At 45.2% G+C, this 18,638-nt stretch overlaps 1 protein-coding gene across 1 annotated transcript in view; it reads right to left on the bottom strand.

Annotated features, from left to right (window-relative positions):
- The window catches only part of dnmbp (dynamin binding protein), a 106,757-nt gene that overhangs the window by 63,981 nt on the left and 24,138 nt on the right, over positions 1-18,638 (bottom strand). The window contains exon 2 of the mRNA XM_083634605.1: positions 3,220-3,409. Within this exon, the coding sequence (XP_083490731.1) occupies positions 3,220-3,399 (180 nt within the window). The 5' untranslated portion in view covers positions 3,400-3,409. The remainder of the gene's footprint in view (positions 1-3,219; positions 3,410-18,638) is intronic.

The raw sequence follows: 18,638 nt of genomic DNA, 5'->3' as shown, positions 1-18,638 counted from the left end.
TGTGAAGAATTCTGGTCAGAATTTCCACATTTGACACCAAACTGTTGCCATTTTACCATTTGTATCATTTTTCAGCAGCATAACTGGCATAAGCGCCCTCTAAGGGTCGAACACTGCTTTTTTTTTTTCTCAAATGAATGGGAGTTCATGATTTCCGCGGCTATCAGTCCGACTTGGAAGCACTTTCTCTCGGCCAGTCTGCTCTCTCATGCACCCGCGGGGGCGCGCGGCAGCAGCACACAGCAGCAGTGAGAGGCGGGGGCTTTCAACAGTCTGACATTTCAGCAAACAAATCTCGTCGCAGTTTAGCGGACATGTAAAATATAACGCTATACTACGACGTGACAATGTGACAAAGCTTCTCTAAACATATCGGCTAATATAATATCATCACTGTGTACAAGCAACGCCAACTTTTCTGGAAATCAAGTCAGCAGAGCAGAGCGACTGGCTCTGTCTGTGTGTGTGTGCTGCTCGGGGGGATTCGCATGGGAACAGTGTGAGGAGGAGAAGAGCTCTGCGCTGCCTCCTGCGCCCTGAGAGGAAAAATCAGAGGTGTTGTAACTTTCAACAAGAATCACGAAAAGCCCCAAAACGCAAATTAAAAACGGATTTCATTGCGCGGTTTATCTCTAGTTAGACGAGGGAATTACGTGGAGAAATCTCGCATTGTGTTACCCCAGAGCGAGAGGTTTGTCCTATTGTGGGTGTGCTGCTGTTAACGAGCCCATGTCACTTTGCTCTCGTAACGTAGTTTGACACCCTGCCATAGAGATACATGCAGAAAAATAATTAAATTTCTAGTTCGCCACTGAATTACCAAATTGATATAACTTTCAACCATTTTCAGATTTTCTGTTTCCATACAGACCAACAGCGTTGGCTAGTTGTTGATATTTATAAAGATATTGCCCCTATCAAATAAATTATTTTTGAGGCAGTAGGCAAACTGTAATGGCGTCGATTTCCGAAAAAGAATCTTGACTTTAACACAGCCAAAGAGTCCAGTATAGACAAGAGCATATGTCATTTCTTGGTTTTTTCCATAGGTATTTTCAAATCACTGTTCTGATACATATCTAGGGGGTTAGTCCCCCTTTAAATTGGCCGTTGCGGGCTGCTGGGTTCGGAATTTTCAGATATTTTAACGGGCCGGGCGGGGCGGGCTGGCTCCAATGACGGGTTGGGTTGGGGCGGGCCTTAAAAAACCCTGACCCGCGCATCACTAGTACCTAGTATGACCGAGTATATAACAATTACAGGGACATCTGCCTGTTTATTACCTTGATCAAGGATCGAGGATCGGTGCACCTCTAAAAACTAAATCACATCAATCAGGCTACCACTTTTCTGATAACCTTCAAGCTGATTTAGATAAAACAGCATTAACTGCCCATATACATGAAAATTGACTTGCCAAAATGAGAGATGAGTGAAGCATCTACAATTTCCAATAAGGCTTCATTTATAATCAAGCTCCTAGATATTTGTGGCAAGCCACGTGGAACTGGTATCTCTGCTAAATACAATTATAAAATGGCTCTCTCAAATCAAGCAATCTGATTGGCTCACAGCTGTGGTATATTTAGTGTATACCACAGTTATGAGAAAACTGAAAACTGAGGAAACAAATGGTAGCTAGCTAGCCTCGCAAACGGGAGCTCCACACCACAATACCCAGAGTGCCTTGCAGTAGTGTTTACTCTTTAGTGTTTACTGTTTACTGCTAGTGACGTCATCAGTATATAACAGCTATTTAGCCGTTTGCTAGCTAACAACGTTCGCTAGCGGCTTACCCAAATGGAAACATTAGCGTTAACTAACGTTAGCACAAGCATTAGCCAAAGTTAGCTAGCTAACTTTCGTTACATAAAAAAATAAGCAACGTGAGACAAACTGTGAACTATGATCAAATCTATTTATTTAGCGTAGTAACATGTCAACTCTGTAGCTCCTCTAGGAAGTAACCAACCATAACAACCCGCCCCCAGCAGCCTATAGGCTACCTTCCACAAGGCTTCCTGTTACTCACACAGAATTAAACAACATAGAACACACCACACTATTAACGTTAGCTGTTTGTTTGTCACCAAGCCTGTGTTGCTATCTGACGTTCAGCAACTGCTCTGCTCTGTGCAGGCTGGAGCCAAGAGTTTGATTTGCTATTTAAATTGGAGTTGTTTATTCCTTTCATATTACTTGGTAACCGTTTTATAAAAGAAATAGCTCACCTCAGGCCGTGATATATGCTCATTATACCACAGCTAAGAGTGTTTTCGCCCTCCGCCACTCTTTAGTATTTGCACTACAGGTATAATATACTGTACTTGGTGGTGGCCCCTCCTGGGTCCCCATGTCTTATTTTAATGCTTTATCCTACTTACTTGTTTCACCTTCTTACATTCCTTGTGATGATGCTTGGAACTGTGGCACTTGGCACTCTTATGTATGTCTGCCTTTTGTCTGTCTTTTGAAAGTTGTGTGAAGGTGTGTTCACACCGAGATATTTATTTTTCTCTCTGTCGCTCAAGTCAACCCTTTGGAATCGCTCTGTCGCTCTGTTTAAATCGCTCATCAACAGGCACACGAAATGACGGACATGTGGGGGATATAACGTTACGCAATGTCATGCTGTTTGTCCACTACGATCCACCGTCATTGTTTACAAGCTAAGCCTATCAGCGTGCTCCTAATGCGAGCTGCATACCGGTAGTACAGACTTCACTTCATGTCAGCTGTCAGCCTGTCAATGCGGTTTGTTGCCACACAATAAACCAGCGGTTTGTTCCAAGCCAGTGTGATCCTTGACTCACTCTCACACGGCAGCCAATCAGCATTGAACAGCGAGCGACTGATGCCAGCGTATTTTCGCTCGAGTTGGAATATTTCATCTTGAGCGACGAGCGTATTTTCTCCCTATCGCTCTGTCTCTGTCGCTCGGACGCCCAGCGATTTTTCTCCCAGGCGAATATACGCTCAATCGCTCGTTTGCATTGACTTTGTATGTAAACTCGACGCCAGCGACAAACTTTAATAGGTTGGTGTGAACGCCCCTTGACTCTCTGCCTACGGGTACAAATAAAGTCACCTTGACCTTGACGAAGCACCACCCTTAGGTGTGGTTGAGCGTTATACCACGCACGGCCTGTCATGATTTATTGCTTAAATATACATGAACCATACAGATCTACACAGTATTTAACACATGACCCATGACACCTCACCTGTGACCCCATCCTTGTTGCCAAGCAACCAGAACTCGTCCACCACACTGAGCACCTCGATGACATCGCCGGTGAAGAGCGGCAGCTCCTCAGAGACGCTGGGGAGGAACTCAAACACCGCCCGCACCACCGAGCCCGCCTCCATCACCGCACGCACCACCGAGCCCGCCTCCATCACTCATATCCTGTAGGGGGAGGGAGACAGAAGACAGGAGAGATTAGGATTCAAGATTCAAGATTCAAGATTTTTATTGTCACTCCATGGTACAAGTATCACGTGTGAAATTCTTGTGCTGTGGACTCCGTTTACAACATAGTACAAATGTAGGGCATATGAGTGCAAAAACAACAAGAGACACAACAAGCAATAAGGATCTATTTTCTTCCTCTCCTGATGTCATGCCGCACAATCATCGAGTGATGTGACTGATCATGTCATGTCCCACAATCGTCAAGTGGTGGCCAGTGGTGAAAGATGTCACTGATGATGTCCCACTGATGATGTCATGACAATGTGACATCATCAGTGATGTCATATACTATGTGATATATGACAGACACTGATAGGCTGATGATGTCTGCAACACTTCTCACTTGGGTGTGATTTTTTTTCTAGTTTTATACTAGGACTTGTCCTCCCTAGTCCCACCACTTATAAAGCCTCAGCCAGGAGGGATTTATACCGCCGCATTCATGACAACTTGGACCGCCAGAAAAAATGGGTTTCCGACCTGTAAAAAGTGAATTGAACGGTCATCCAGGTCGGAATTACAGATCGGAAATTCGGGTATCATTCAGAGCTCCACTTTCTCCGAGTTGACATCATAGCCACATCAAAGGTAGCTAGCTAGCTACAATGCTAACTGAACACAGGTTGCTATAGCAACCTATAGCCTGTGTTTGGTTTTTATCCCCCGAGTGGGAAGTGCAGCATGAACGCAAATATGTCGCGGGCGGAGGTCCCGTGTTGAAACTTACGGCGGTACCGAGTTGTCGTGAACTCTGTATTATTACATCACTTATGACATCACAAAAGCTCGAGTGAGATCACTGATGACATCACAATTGCTCAAGTGACATCACTGATGACATCACAATTGCTCAAGTGGCATCACTGATGACACCATCACTGATGACACCGAAGCCCACAGACACCGCACACTTAGAACTAAGATATAACTTTATTTTCAGATTTTCAAACATACAGAAATACAACAATAAACAGATAAACAAAATAACAGACAAGAAGTAAGAAACTTATTTAGCGTTCCTCATTTTGCCCCCTCTTCTGAAGTATTATCTGGAGACAGACTAACCACAGGTGTGGATGGGCAAACTGAAAGAGATGGGAAATGAGAGAAGAGGTTGTAATTTGCCAGTCAATGGGGCCTCTGTTCAGCGGGCTGGGGGGGGGGGGAGGGGGAGGCGGGGCCTCTGTTCAGCGGGCTGGTGGGGGGGGGGGGGGGGGGGGGGACTGTGGCCCAGCTCAGTGCCACCGTCTCTGGGGAGAGAGGGCTCAGGTTCTCATGGATGTGGTTCTCTGAGGTGGATGGAGGGGACACCACAGACACAAGAGACAGAGGTGTGTGTGTGTGTGTGTGTGTGTGTGTGTGTGTGTGTGTGTGTGTGATTGCTTGCTTCCTTGGTGAGGGGTAAGGAGTATGGTTTTTCTTAATGAGAGCAGTCACCACTCACAGCTCATTATAGTAGGTTGTGTTAAAGCAGTGAAACCCAAGCCAACCCATTTCATTTACTAATTCAAGCCGAAGGAGGCGTTAACCGAGAGGCAAAAGAAAACACCGTTCCAGGAAATGCATTTAAAAAGAACGTTTATCTTGAAGTCTTTTTACACATGACTTAAGGTGAAGAACCATACAAGTCAATCTAAATCAGTTGGCAGTGTGAATGTTACATCGACTGAAACACACAGCTTCTGGCATCTTTTACTGTGAATGCACACAACAGTTCAACTTAGAGCCTGAGCCTACTGAATCCTGAAAACTATTTTAAACTAGAAATACCGCATTGCGGGTGTATGCCTCCGCCGACAAGTCAGCAGTCTACATCATGTCTGTCCAGACTCATACAAGCACAAATACCTTGAAGCTCACAGCACAGTTAGCCTGGGTACAGCGCCGTGGTGTGGCCATTCAGCCTCATGGCACTTTAGGCAATGTTTGGGAGTACCTCAACAACATGGCTAATCGTTTTCAAAATGGGAAATGGCACAAAACCACCCACATCCCTGAAACCACTCCCCCTACCCACCCCTCGAACCCCGAACCTCTACGACCTTCCTATCCCTAGCTACGGCCCCTTTTCCCTAGCCCCGCCCCTTACTGAACATGCCCCCTCCCACCACCCACACCTCCTAGCCACTCCCCCTACCCACCCTTTGAATCCCGACTCTCTACGACCTTCCTATCCCTAGCTACGGCCCCTTTTCCCTAGCCCCGCCCCTTACTGAACATGCCCCCTCCCACCACCCACATCCACCTACCCACTCTTTCTAGCCACCCCTTGAACTCCGACCCTCTACGACCTTCCTATCCCTAGCTATGGTCTCTTTTCCCTAGCCCCGCCCCTTTCTCTCACCACGCCTCTTCCCACCACCCACACCTCCTAGCCACTCCCCCTACCCACCCTTCGAATCCCGACTCTCTACGACCTTCCTATCCCTAGCTATGGCCCTTTTTACCTAGCCCCGCCCCCCTTCCTTGATGGAACAGTGATCTTAAACTTTGACCTTTGACCACCAAAATCTAATCAGTTCATCTTTCAGTCCAAGTGAGCCAAATTTGAAGCAATTCCGTCAAGGCGTTCCTGAGATATTGCATTAACGAGCATGAAAATGGCGTTTGTGAGGTCACAGGGACCTTGAACTTTGACCACCATCTAAATCGAATCAGTTCATCCTCGAGTCCAATTGGACGTTTAAGGCAAATTTGAAGAAATTCTGCAGAGGCGGTCCTGAGATATTGCGTTAACGAGAATCTGCCGGACGGATGGACGTACGTACGGGGACGGACAACCCGGAAACATAATCCCTCCGGCCACGGCTATCACTGGGGCAGAGGCATCCAAATAGACTTAAGCCTTGGCCACACTGATCCGTCAGAAAATGGACAGAACGGATAGACGGATATAGATTTATGTCCGTTGCAAGTAACCTACTTGTACAGCAGGTGGCGGTAAGCACCTTGAAGGTGTCAGCAACCCGCCTATAAACCGAGAGAAGAAGAAAGCTGGCGTCAGCTAGCTGTTAGCTCTGTGCGCTACGTTACTTATGTGGCAATAAAATGCCACCGAATGACCAGATTAGATGGTGAAATCAGACGGTGACACCGACTATCACGTTGTACAACAGCGGGATGGTGTACACAGCATTAATTATAGCCTCCTTCACTGCCTCGGTTGAAACAAATCTCGGTTTTAGCTACTGTATTACAGGGGGTACTTAACACATTGACTGCCAGCCGTTTTTTTCTTGCTGTAGGTAGCTTCTGCCAAGCCGTTTTTTGAGGATTGTGGCTCATTTTACAAGAGCCGAGGATTATTTTCTGCTTGGAGTTTGTGAACATACAATATCTCAAAAGTACTAATAGAATGTGTACTTTCTCTGTCTAAAAGAGTTAGTTTGTAGAGTTAGTAGTTATGTAAGCATTAGCAGTTGAATACAGCATGGTTTTAGCGTCAGAAAAAATATTCAGAGATAAACGGCTTTTTGTGAAATTCGATAGAACTGTCACTTTAACCATTCATTTTTGGCTCTCTCTCTCTCTCTCTCTCCCTCCCCCTCTCGCTCTCTCTCTCTCTCTCTCCCTTCCCCTCGCTCTCCCTCCCTCTCTCTCTCTCTCTCTCTCTCTCTCCCTCCCTCTCGCTCTCCCTCCCTCTCTCTCTCTCTCCCTCCCTCTCGGGAGGGAGACGCACTAGGTTTAATCCTAGTGAGAGGGGGAGAGGGAGAGAGAGAGAGAGAGAGAGAGGGAGGGAGGGAGAGAGAGAGAGAGAGAGAGAGAGGGAGGGAGGGAGAGAGAGAGAGCGAGAGAGAGAGAGAGAGAGAGGGAGAGAGCGAGTTGCTTCAACTCCTCCCTCTTCTTGGCTGCAGCGGCCGTCACAGTCTCAGTGCTTTGCTGCTGTCCTGTGCCTGTCTGCACGGCCGCTGTTTGAGGAAGTCGGCATGGACTCGCTCGCTTCTTGGAGTTTTGGTTGAGGGCTTTGATGAAGCTTTTGCGATTCTGGTCATATTTATGCTGCGTGTTTCAAAGTGTGTCCCACCCGCAATCCACTATGCAAATCTGCAATCCCGCACCGCCAGCAATCAGCGCGAAATGAAAGCGCCTTCGCCAATCCACCTTCATGAGAATGGCTTCAGTCACACTGCTTTTTGCTTGCCTTCCTCTAGTCAGGAAAGCACTGTCACCACTTAGTGGGTCGGTGGAATGGGTCGTACACGTTGTACACGTCCAATACCTATATAAGAGATGTAAAAGGGTTCGATGCACATCCCACCGTCAAAAAAAAAAAATCGTCGCTGGCAATCAAGGTGTTAAGAGAAAGGGGAACATGTCAAAATCTAAAAAATCAATCATGAAAATAAATTAAACGTTCAAATAAATCTGCTCAGGAGGCACCAATTGCAACTCTTTCATTCCATTTCTTATTTTGTAATGTTATATTCTTCTTAGAAAGGTGGGTTATCATTCATTATGCTATAGTTTTCTCTTGCCGTTTTCTAAGCAAAATGTTGTAGTCGGCTAAAGGGGGGTACATGGATTCAGAAATGAGGGAAAGGCCAAAGACGTTTGAGAACCACTGACCTAAGCTACAGTATACGTAAAGGAGAAACTGACCACTGACCTATAAGCTATACGTAAAGGAGAAACTGACCTAAGCTACAGTATACGTAAAGGAGAAACTGACCTAAGCTACAGTATACGTAAAGGAACCACTGACCTAAGCTACAGTATACGTAAAGGAACCACTGACCTAAGCTACAGTATACGTAAAGGAACCACTGACCTAAGCTACAGTATACGTAAAGGAACCACTGACCTAAGCTACAGTATACGTAAAGGAACCACTGACCTAAGCTACAGTATACGTAAAGGAACCACTGACCTAAGCTACTGACCTAAGCTATACGTAAAGGAGAAACTGACCTAAGCTACAGTATACGTAAAGGAACCACTGACCTAAGCTATACGTAAAGGAACCACTGACCTAAGCTACAGTATACGTAAAGGAACCACTGACCTAAGCTATACGTAAAGGAACCACTGACCTAAGCTACTGACCTAAGCTATACGTAAAGGAGAAACTGACCTAAGCTACAGTATACGTAAAGGAACCACTGACCTAAGCTATACGTAAAGGAACCACTGACCTAAGCTACAGTATACGTAAAGGAACCACTGACCTAAGCTATACGTAAAGGAACCACTGACCTAAGCTACAGTATACGTAAAGGAGAAACTGACCTAAGCTATACGTAAAGTAGAAACTGACCACTGACCTAAGCTATACGTAAAGGAACCACTGACCTAAGCTATACGTAAAGTAGAAACTGACCACTGACCTAAGCTATACGTAAAGTAGAAACTGACCACTGACCTAAGCTATACGTAAAGGAACCACTGACCTAAGCTATACGTAAAGGAGAAACTGACCTAAGCTACAGTATACGTAAAGGAGAAACTGACCTAAGCTACAGTATACGTAAAGTAGAAACTGACCTAAGCTACAGTATACGTAAAGGAGAAACTGACCACTGACCTATAAGCTATACGTAAAGTAGAAACTGACCTAAGCTACAGTATACGTAAAGGAGAAACTGACCTAAGCTACAGTATACGTAAAGTAACCACTGACCTAAGCTACAGTATACGTAAAGGAACCACTGACCTAAGCTACAGTATACGTAAAGGAACCACTGACCTAAGCTACAGTATACGTAAAGGAACCACTGACCTAAGCTACAGTATACGTAAAGGAACCACTGACCTAAGCTACTGACCTAAGCTATACGTAAAGGAGAAACTGACCTAAGCTACAGTATACGTAAAGGAACCACTGACCTAAGCTACAGTATACGTAAAGGAACCACTGACCTAAGCTACAGTATACGTAAAGGAACCACTGACCTAAGCTACAGTATACGTAAAGGAACCACTGACCTAAGCTACAGTATACGTAAAGGAACCACTGACCTAAGCTACAGTATACGTAAAGGAACCACTGACCTAAGCTACAGTATACGTAAAGGAACCACTGACCTAAGCTACAGTATACGTAAAGGAACCACTGACCTAAGCTACAGTATACGTAAAGGAACCACTGACCTAAGCTACAGTATACGTAAAGGAACCACTGACCTAAGCTACTGACCTAAGCTATACGTAAAGGAGAAACTGACCTAAGCTACAGTATACGTAAAGGAACCACTGACCTAAGCTACAGTATACGTAAAGGAACCACTGACCTAAGCTACAGTATACGTAAAGGAACCACTGACCTAAGCTACAGTATACGTAAAGGAACCACTGACCTAAGCTACAGTATACGTAAAGGAACCACTGACCTAAGCTACAGTATACGTAAAGGAACCACTGACCTAAGCTACAGTATACGTAAAGGAACCACTGACCTAAGCTACAGTATACGTAAAGGAACCACTGACCTAAGCTACTGACCTAAGCTATACGTAAAGGAGAAACTGACCTAAGCTACAGTATACGTAAAGGAGAAACTGACCTAAGCTACAGTATACGTAAAGGAGAAACTGCCTTACTGTTCTTTATCCAAAGGACATGAATAGCTGTTACTCAGCCAAGCCCAGGGCCTTCATCTGAATGGCAACAGGTCCTGATAGGAAGACAGGCGAACACGTATACCACTCATCTTTTAGGATCGGTTTCAACAGGCAATGATAATGATCTAACTCCTACAACCTGAGTCATGGTAAGAATGAAACCACTATGCTATGCCAGGGAAGGTTTACACAAAGACACTGATATTTATCATGCCTGGCAGACGTCACAAAGAGGATGCGTCTACTTGTCCTGCCCATCCAGCTGTGTGGTTCCACATGCATTTATTTTCTCTTTCACTTTGCCCAAGAGGATAAACATGTTGGAAGTGTGTGTGTGTTTTTTTTTACATCAAGTCACTAGTTCCACCATCGGTGCCATAGGTTGAGGCCACGTCTCGTCATAGACGCTGGTTTAACTGGCTCAGCCTGGCTGGGGGCGTGGTCAGGGTGGGGTAAAAAACCCCGTTCTATCCATTCAGCAAAGTTAGAATTTAGCTGATAGCCCAGCCCAGGCAGACACGATCGGGGATTTAACCACCGCAGTAAACGCACATCTGAGCAGACGTCTTGTGTTCTGCTCTAGAACCCCCAAACCTGTAGTTTAGAGCCACAGCACCGTCTTTTGGTGAGTCAGCCCATGAGATATATGGGCGGTTTTACCCCACTCGCGCGCCAGCCGTTTAACATTTTGTGGGCGTTCCCACACATGCCGACTGTCTCTATTGTAACAAACTCTGAGAGTGTTAGCTCTGTTCTGAGCTGGAAGAACAGAGCAGATTCCCCGTGTCTCACAAAGTAGCCTAACCCATGGTGTAACTAACCCGTGGTGTAACTAACCCGTGGTGTAACTAACCCATGGTGTAACTAACCCATGGTGTAACTAACCCGTGGTGTAACTAACCCGTGGTGTAACTAACCCGTGGTGTAACTAACCCATGGTGTAACTAACCCGTGGTGTAACTAACCCATGGTGTAACTAACCCATGGTGTAACTAACCCGTGGTGTAACTAACCCGTGGTGTAACTAACCCATGGTGTAACTAACCCGTGGTGTAACTAACCCGTGGTGTAACTAACCCGTGGTGTAACTAACCCATGGTGTAACTAACCCGTGGTGTAACTAACCCGTGGTTTAACTAACCCATGGTGTAACTAACCCATGGTGTAACTAACCCGTGGTGTAACTAACCCGTGGTTTAACTAACCCATGGTGTAACTAACCCGTGGTGTAACTAACCCGTGGTGTAACTAACCCATGGTGTAACTAACCCATGGTGTAACTAACCCATGGTGTAACTAACCCGTGGTGTAACTAACCCGTGGTGTAACTAACCCGTGGTGTAACTAACCCGTGGTGTAACTAACCCATGGTGTAACTAACCCGTGGTGTAACTAACCCGTGGTGTAACTAACCCGTGGTGTAACTAACCCGTGGTGTAACTAACCCGTGGTGTAACTAACCCATGGTGTAACTAACCCGTGGTGTAACTAACCCATGGTGTAACTAACCCGTGGTGTAACTAACCCATGGTGTAACTAACCCGTGGTGTAACTAACCCGTGGTGTAACTAACCCATGGTGTAACTAACCCATGGTGTAACTAACCCGTGGTGTAACTAACCCGTGGTGTAACTAACCCGTGGTGTAACTAACCCATGGTGTAACTAACCCGTGGTGTAACTAACCCGTGGTGTAACTAACCCATGGTGTAACTAACCCGTGGTGTAACTAACCCGTGGTGTAACTAACCCATGGTGTAACTAACCCATGGTGTAACTAACCCGTGGTGTAACTAACCCGTGGTGTAACTAACCTGTGGTGTAACTAACCCGTGGTGTAACTAACCCGTGGTGTAACTAACCCGTGGTGTAACTAACCCATGGTGTAACTAACCCGTGGTGTAACTAACCCGTGGTGTAACTAACCCGTGGTGAATACACAATCCTCCGCTTGACTGCATCTTATGCACTCCAGCCTGCCACCATTAGATAGAGCCCGAGCCCGAGCCGACCGACATATTATCGGCCGATCACCAATATAACGCGGATACTTTTGTATTTTATTTTTTTAAGTTATAGACAGCATGTTGTGTATATTTGATCCTTTTTCTTAACTTAAGTTATTTGTTCCATTTGTGTTTTTGTATTTATAGTTATTTATAATTATTAAATTCTCAGTGAAGTTTCATTTTGGACAATACAGTTTATTGTTAAACTGTATATCCTGCCTACATTTACATATCTCATGTCACGTCAAGTCATATCTTTGTCAAGTGTTTGATATTTGAAGGATCATTGCAATGCAATGCATGTAACATAATGTGTATATATAAAATATAAGAATATCGGCCGATATATCGATATCAGATATTTTTTTTCCTTCCTAACTTCGGTATCGGCCTCAAAAATCCAGTATCGGTCGGTCACGGTACTAAGAAGCCACACACACGCAGACGCCCACGCACACACACACACACACACACACACACACACACACACACACACACACACACACACACACACAGACACATACACAGACAACTAGGGATGCACCGATCGATCGGCACGTGACCGGAAATGGCCGATTTTCACGTGATCGGCCTCGATCGGTGATCTGTTCCGGTCATTCTAAATAGCCGATTCTGTGAGCCGATTTTCACATGACGTGCGCGCACCCCAAAGCACCGAGACAGGCACCCAGCCACCACACCACACACGCCAGCATACCTTCCTTGTTGTGGATTTTTTTCACCGTCAGTGAAGTAGACAAAGCTCGCAGTTTGTCACACATGCAAGTCGAAAATAAGCCGTGGAGACAGAGATGCGGCCGAGTCCCGCTCGGCTGGAGTCCAGTCAGAGCGGCTCGCTTCACCTCACTGGCCCCTCTCTCTCTGCTCTCTCTCCCCGGGAAGCGGTGCTCCAGCAACCCGCCACCGCGCACAGCCGGCTTGGCGAGGTGAACGCGAGCATTGTGTCCAGTATGATAACCATTCCCCGACCTGCTTTTCCATTCCACATCAGCGCTGCTGCCTCAGCCTGTCAAGTCATGTTGTAACGTGACGTGGATACAGGAGAGACTATTTGTTTCGTATTGCAAATAGAACGACATGAGAACGACGGACATAATAATAAAAATGCATCGGACTCACAAGTGTGCAACGTTTTCTGTGCGTGACGATATTTTTTCGGGTGGCAGATAAAAATACGCATACCAAACTTCGGACTGTGTGTAAACTCCGCCTGATATTCAGACTGAAGATCGTTACTGTAACTCAAACTCATTTCCCCTCTACTCAAGAGGACTGGTCTGGAGCCAGTCTATAAACTCCTTGTCCATGGATCATTTTGATGTTCTGTTGCACCTGTTTTCTTTTGGAAAAGTAAATGCATGATAGCTGTGGGATATAGGCTATTGGATTTAATTTAATTTTTGTATTCATTGTATTTGCACAAAAAAGCTCTGTCCAGTAGCCTAACCTGGAACACTTTTATTTTGAGTGTTTGAGTGAGAAGGTCCTACTTCATGCAAATGATAAGAATTGTTTATTTGTTTATTTGGATCCCCATTAGATGTAAGAATTGTTCTATGAATCTTAATTTTTAAACAAAGTTACAAAAACGTTTGTGTAAGCTTGTTGTTGTTTTTAGAAAAAAAAATCGGAATCGGCAAAAATCGGTATCGGCAAGTCAGACTATTCAAAAATCGGAAATCGGAATCGGCCAAGAAAATGGCAATCGGTGCATCCCTACAGACAACACACACAGACACAGACACACAGACACACACACACACACACAGACACACACAGAAAACCAGCTCTCCTCATGCACTCACAGGTCTGCTGCAGCTCTCTAATCCACAGAGCCACATCGAGGCCAGCCAAGCTTCTTAGTGTTATTTCTGGTCTGTCAGTGTGTCAGTGGCCCACATGGCTACCATGGCTACCATGGCTACCATGGCCTGCTGACTTTGTCAGTGGCCCACATGGCTACCATGGCTACCATGGCCTGCTGACTTTGTGTCAGTGGCCCACATGGCTACCATGGCTACAATGGCCTGCTGACTTTGTGTCAGTGGCCCACATGGCTACCATGGCCTGCTGACTTTGTGTCAGTGGCCCACATGGCTACCATGGCCTGCTGACTTTGTGTCAGTGGCCCACATAGCTACCATGGCTACCATGGCCTGCTGACTTTGTGTCAGTGGCCCACATGGCTACCATGGCTACCATGGCCTGCTGACTTTGTGTCAGTGGCCCACATGGCTACCATGGCCTGCTGACTTTGTGTCAGTGGCCCACATGGCTACCATGGCCTGCTGACTTTGTGTCAGTGGCCCACATGGCTACCATGGCCTGCTGACTTTGTGTCAGTGGCCCACATGGCTACCATGGCCTGCTGACTTTGTGTCAGTGGCCCACATGGCTACCATGGCCTGCTGACTTTGTGTCAATGGCCCACATGGCTACCATGGCCTGCTGACTTTGTGTCAGTGGCCCACATGGCTACCATGGCCTGCTGACTTTGTGTCAGTGGCCCACATGGCTACCATGGCCTGCTGACTCTGTGTCAGTGGCCCACATGGCTACCATGGCCTGCTGACTTTGTGTCAGTGGCCCACATGGCTACCATGGCCTGCTGACTTTGTGTCAGTGGCCCACATGACTACCATGGCCTGCTGACTTTGTGTCAGTGGCCCACATGGCTACCATGGCCTGCTGACTTTGTGTCAGTGGCCCACATGGCTACCATGGCCTGCTGACTTTGTGTCAGTGGCCCACATGGCTACCATGGCCTGCTGACTTTGACACATCAGCCTGTCAGCTGACTAAATGACCTTCCTGCTGGCAAAGACGTTTGGTTTTCAAGTGATAGTGTGGCAGAAGAGTTGTGGCTAGAGTAGAGCTTAGTGGGTAGAGTAAGAGTTAGGTGTGAATGTGATGTGAAAGGGTGAATGTGAGGTATTCATGTAAAAGCGCTTTGGGTAGTCGACAGACTATATAAAATGTGCTCTATAAATACAGTCCATTTACCATTTACCATTTACAGCTGAGTTAGGATGAACCGTATCCATTGTTGTTCACTCAAGTCTTTAGCTTTGTGACTTTCCAACAGCCGGCACCTTGTTTGGGTTTTCATTCTTTTCACAATCAGTCACTTCAAATTGTAAACAGAAGAATCAGCTTATTATTGTTATCACTGGTGAAGTCAATACAGCTACAGTAATGCAACATGTTAAAACAGCTTATGTTATCATTGGTGAAGTCAATACAGCTACAGTAATGCAACATGTTAAAACGTCATAACAAAACAACTGTTTATGTGCTCAATCTAATCATTTCCAATCGATACTTAAATAACAATATTGTTATTCTTCCACTAAGCAATACAGTTAAAGAAAGTGGTGGCACATAAGCACCAGCATAAACAGTGAATTTCGGTTAATGTGTTAATATTGGATAATGTTACATTATCTCAACAATCAGAACTGAGGACTGAATTCTGCCATATCTCTCCATTCTTCCATTCTTGTTCATTCTATTCCTGTGGGCTGGTATTTCCATTGGACAAGGGACAAAAGGAAACTAAGTATCAGCAAGCATTAAATAGAGATGAGTGAGGTTAAATAATGTACATAGTCCAAGATGATACAGAGTCACGCTCTGTCTCTTAGGTTCAAAATAGAGAAGCACAAATTCCTACGCTGGGAACGACCTCATATTTTATTTGTAGGGCTGGGTATTGGCAAGGACCTCACGATACGATACGTATCACGATACATGGGTCACGATACGATTGTATCACGATACATTGCGATACAATACATATTGCGATATATTGCAATACTTTACATCATTTACTGAAAATTAAATTAGCTGTGTACCACCCACGCAGTGTAATAATAATATGTACATCACTTTATATTGATAACTTAGTGGACAAATTGAGTCAAAACTACTGAGTGTTGAGTGTGTTACTGAACGTACTGAAATAAAACATATTTTTATTGTGTTACTTAACACAAGGCTGCGCAAAAAAATCGATATGGCGATATATCACGATATTTCTCTGAAATATCGATACAGTATTGCGGAAAAAAATATTGCGATATATTGCCGTACGATTTTATTGCACAGCCGTATTTATTTGCTTTGGCAGATGTGTCTGGCCCTCCTCCCGTTCACACAGATTTCCCCCCGACCTGAAAACGGCCGGGCCAATCACAAGCGTTGATCTAATATGGGGCGGGCCAATCACAAGCGTTGATCTAATATGGGGGCGGGTTTGATACGATGACTGACAGAGGAACGCCATTGAGGCATTTTTGTAAATGACCAAGATTCAATCGGATTTGTTGTAGATCCATCCAATTGCGTCCAGAAGCATTTTGGACTGTGCCCGTTGATATAATAATGCCCCCTGGAAATCGAAACTGAACTGAGAGTTTACAGACTCATTCACATTTGAGAATTTGCCTGGCGATGTCAGGCTAGCCAATTTCCAGCTTTAAACTGTCAATATTGATTCCAAACGCTCAACTTAAAAGAAAGAACTTAGTCCCCGTCTCTCTCAAAAAGACTTGTGACTCATAAAGAACTTAGTCCCCGTCTCTTTCAGAAAGACTTGTGACTCATAAAGAACTTAGTCCCCGTCTCTCTCAAAAAGACTTGTGACTCATAAAGAACTTAGTCCCCGTCTCTTTCAGAAAGACTTGTGACTCATAAAGAACTTAGTCCCCGTCTCTTTCAGAAAGACTTGTGACTCATAAAGAACTTAGTCCCCGTCTCTTTCAGAAAGACTTGTGACTCATAAAGAACTTAGTCCCCGTCTCTTTCAAAAAGACTTGTGACTCATAAAGAACTTAGTCCCCGTCTCTTTCAGAAAGACTTGTGACTCATAAAGAACTTAGTCCCCGTCTCTTTCAGAAAGACTTGTGACTCATAAAGAACTTAGTCCCCGTCTCTCTCAAAAAGACTTGTGACTCATAAAGAACTTAGTCCCCGTCTCTTTCAGAAAGACTTGTGACTCATAAAGAACTTAGTCCCCGTCTCTTTCAGAAAGACTTGTGACTCATAAAGAACTTAGTCCCCGTCTCTTTCAGAAAGACTTGTGACTCAAAGAACTTAGTCCCCGTCTCTCTCAAAAAGACTTGTGACTCATAAAGAACTTAGTCCCGTCTCTTTCAGAAAGACTTGTGACTCATAAAGAACTTAGTCCCCGTCTCTTTCAGAAAGACTTGTGACTCATAAAGAACTTAGTCCCCGTCTCTTTCAGAAAGACTTGTGACTCATCAACTTATGAGTCAAAACAATGACTGGACGAGGACGCTTTCATTTGGATTTGGAAGGAAAATCCCCTCAGGAGTAGCAGGCACGTCTGGAGATCAGGTTTCAACACAAGTTGGTATTGTGTCCTTTCAGACCATCAATGGGTGGTAAAAATGTATATCATTTCAATCTGCACAAATGACCAGAAATCCTCCACACATCCTTTAGTGTTCATCGACACAATGGATCATAAAGCGTTAACTGCTTACCCACCACGGCAGCATGCTTCTTGGAAAAGTACAAGGGGCACTTTGCACATGGAAAGCTGTTCATATCAAGACTCAAACAGAGGCATATCTGATCTATTATGATTTATGGCATCATGGCATCCTGATAACAAACAGGACTCTGATCATGAGCGGGAAGAATGGAAAGGAGCACAGACAGGCTCCTGACAACCAAGAAACAATATGAAGGTCAAGGATAGAGAAAGACAAACATTCAGGACAACACTGTTCCATCGTATGAGTGTTTTGGAATAGTGATGTCTTAGGGGACATTCACACCAAAAGCGCTTTTTTCAGTCAGAACACTATGAAAATCATGTTGAGAGCGCTTCCATTGTGCACAAAACACAGCGCACGGAGCGCTTTTTTTGTGCTCCGTTTGTTTTCCCCTGTAGTCGCGTGCAGTACAGATCAGAACACAACGACCACACGGACGGTAGCCAGCTGGTTTTGTCTGTTTGATGTTGTTCACTGTCAACCTGAAAGCCAGATTATTGCCAATTCTGGCAGCAGCGGAGGTTGAAAATCCCTCGGGAGGAGAAAAGGTAGGAAGAGAGGAAAAGACGAGCAGCGCGCTTTTCCTCTAATGTTCAATTTTTTTCAGCTTTAAAACGCCCACAGCGCTCCTCCAAAAACAACAGACGCTAAACGCCAGGTGCGTTCATTAATAGAGGAGCACGTTTAGCGCGTCCTTACATAGAGAATGAATTGCAGAAAGACGCTGGCAGCTCCAAAAACGCTTTTGGTCTGAATGGCCCCTTAGACTAATTTCAATCATGAAGACTACCTGCAGCCAACGCCCAGTTTCAGGTTATATGACCCCATTCATTACTAGGTACGCTCCCTTTCATTCATGCCTCTCTCCCCGTCCATTCACAGTCACCCACGCCTCCCTCTCTGGCAATAGCCAATCAGCTCAAGCCTTTCCTTTCCCTCGCCTTCCGCTGAGCCAATCACCTAAGCAGTTCAGCATATTAGAGGCCCTGTGTTTTACTATGTTGTTACTCTCCTATGTGCTGTCACCCTCAGGTGCTTTGATCTTCATCACTGAA

This window comes from Poromitra crassiceps, assembly GCF_964638095.1.
Source record: "Poromitra crassiceps genome assembly, chromosome: 4".
Classification (NCBI taxonomy): Eukaryota; Metazoa; Chordata; class Actinopteri; order Beryciformes; family Melamphaidae; genus Poromitra; species Poromitra crassiceps.
Note: the sequence above shows the minus strand (reverse complement) of the source record. Positions and strands in the feature narration are given on the sequence as shown.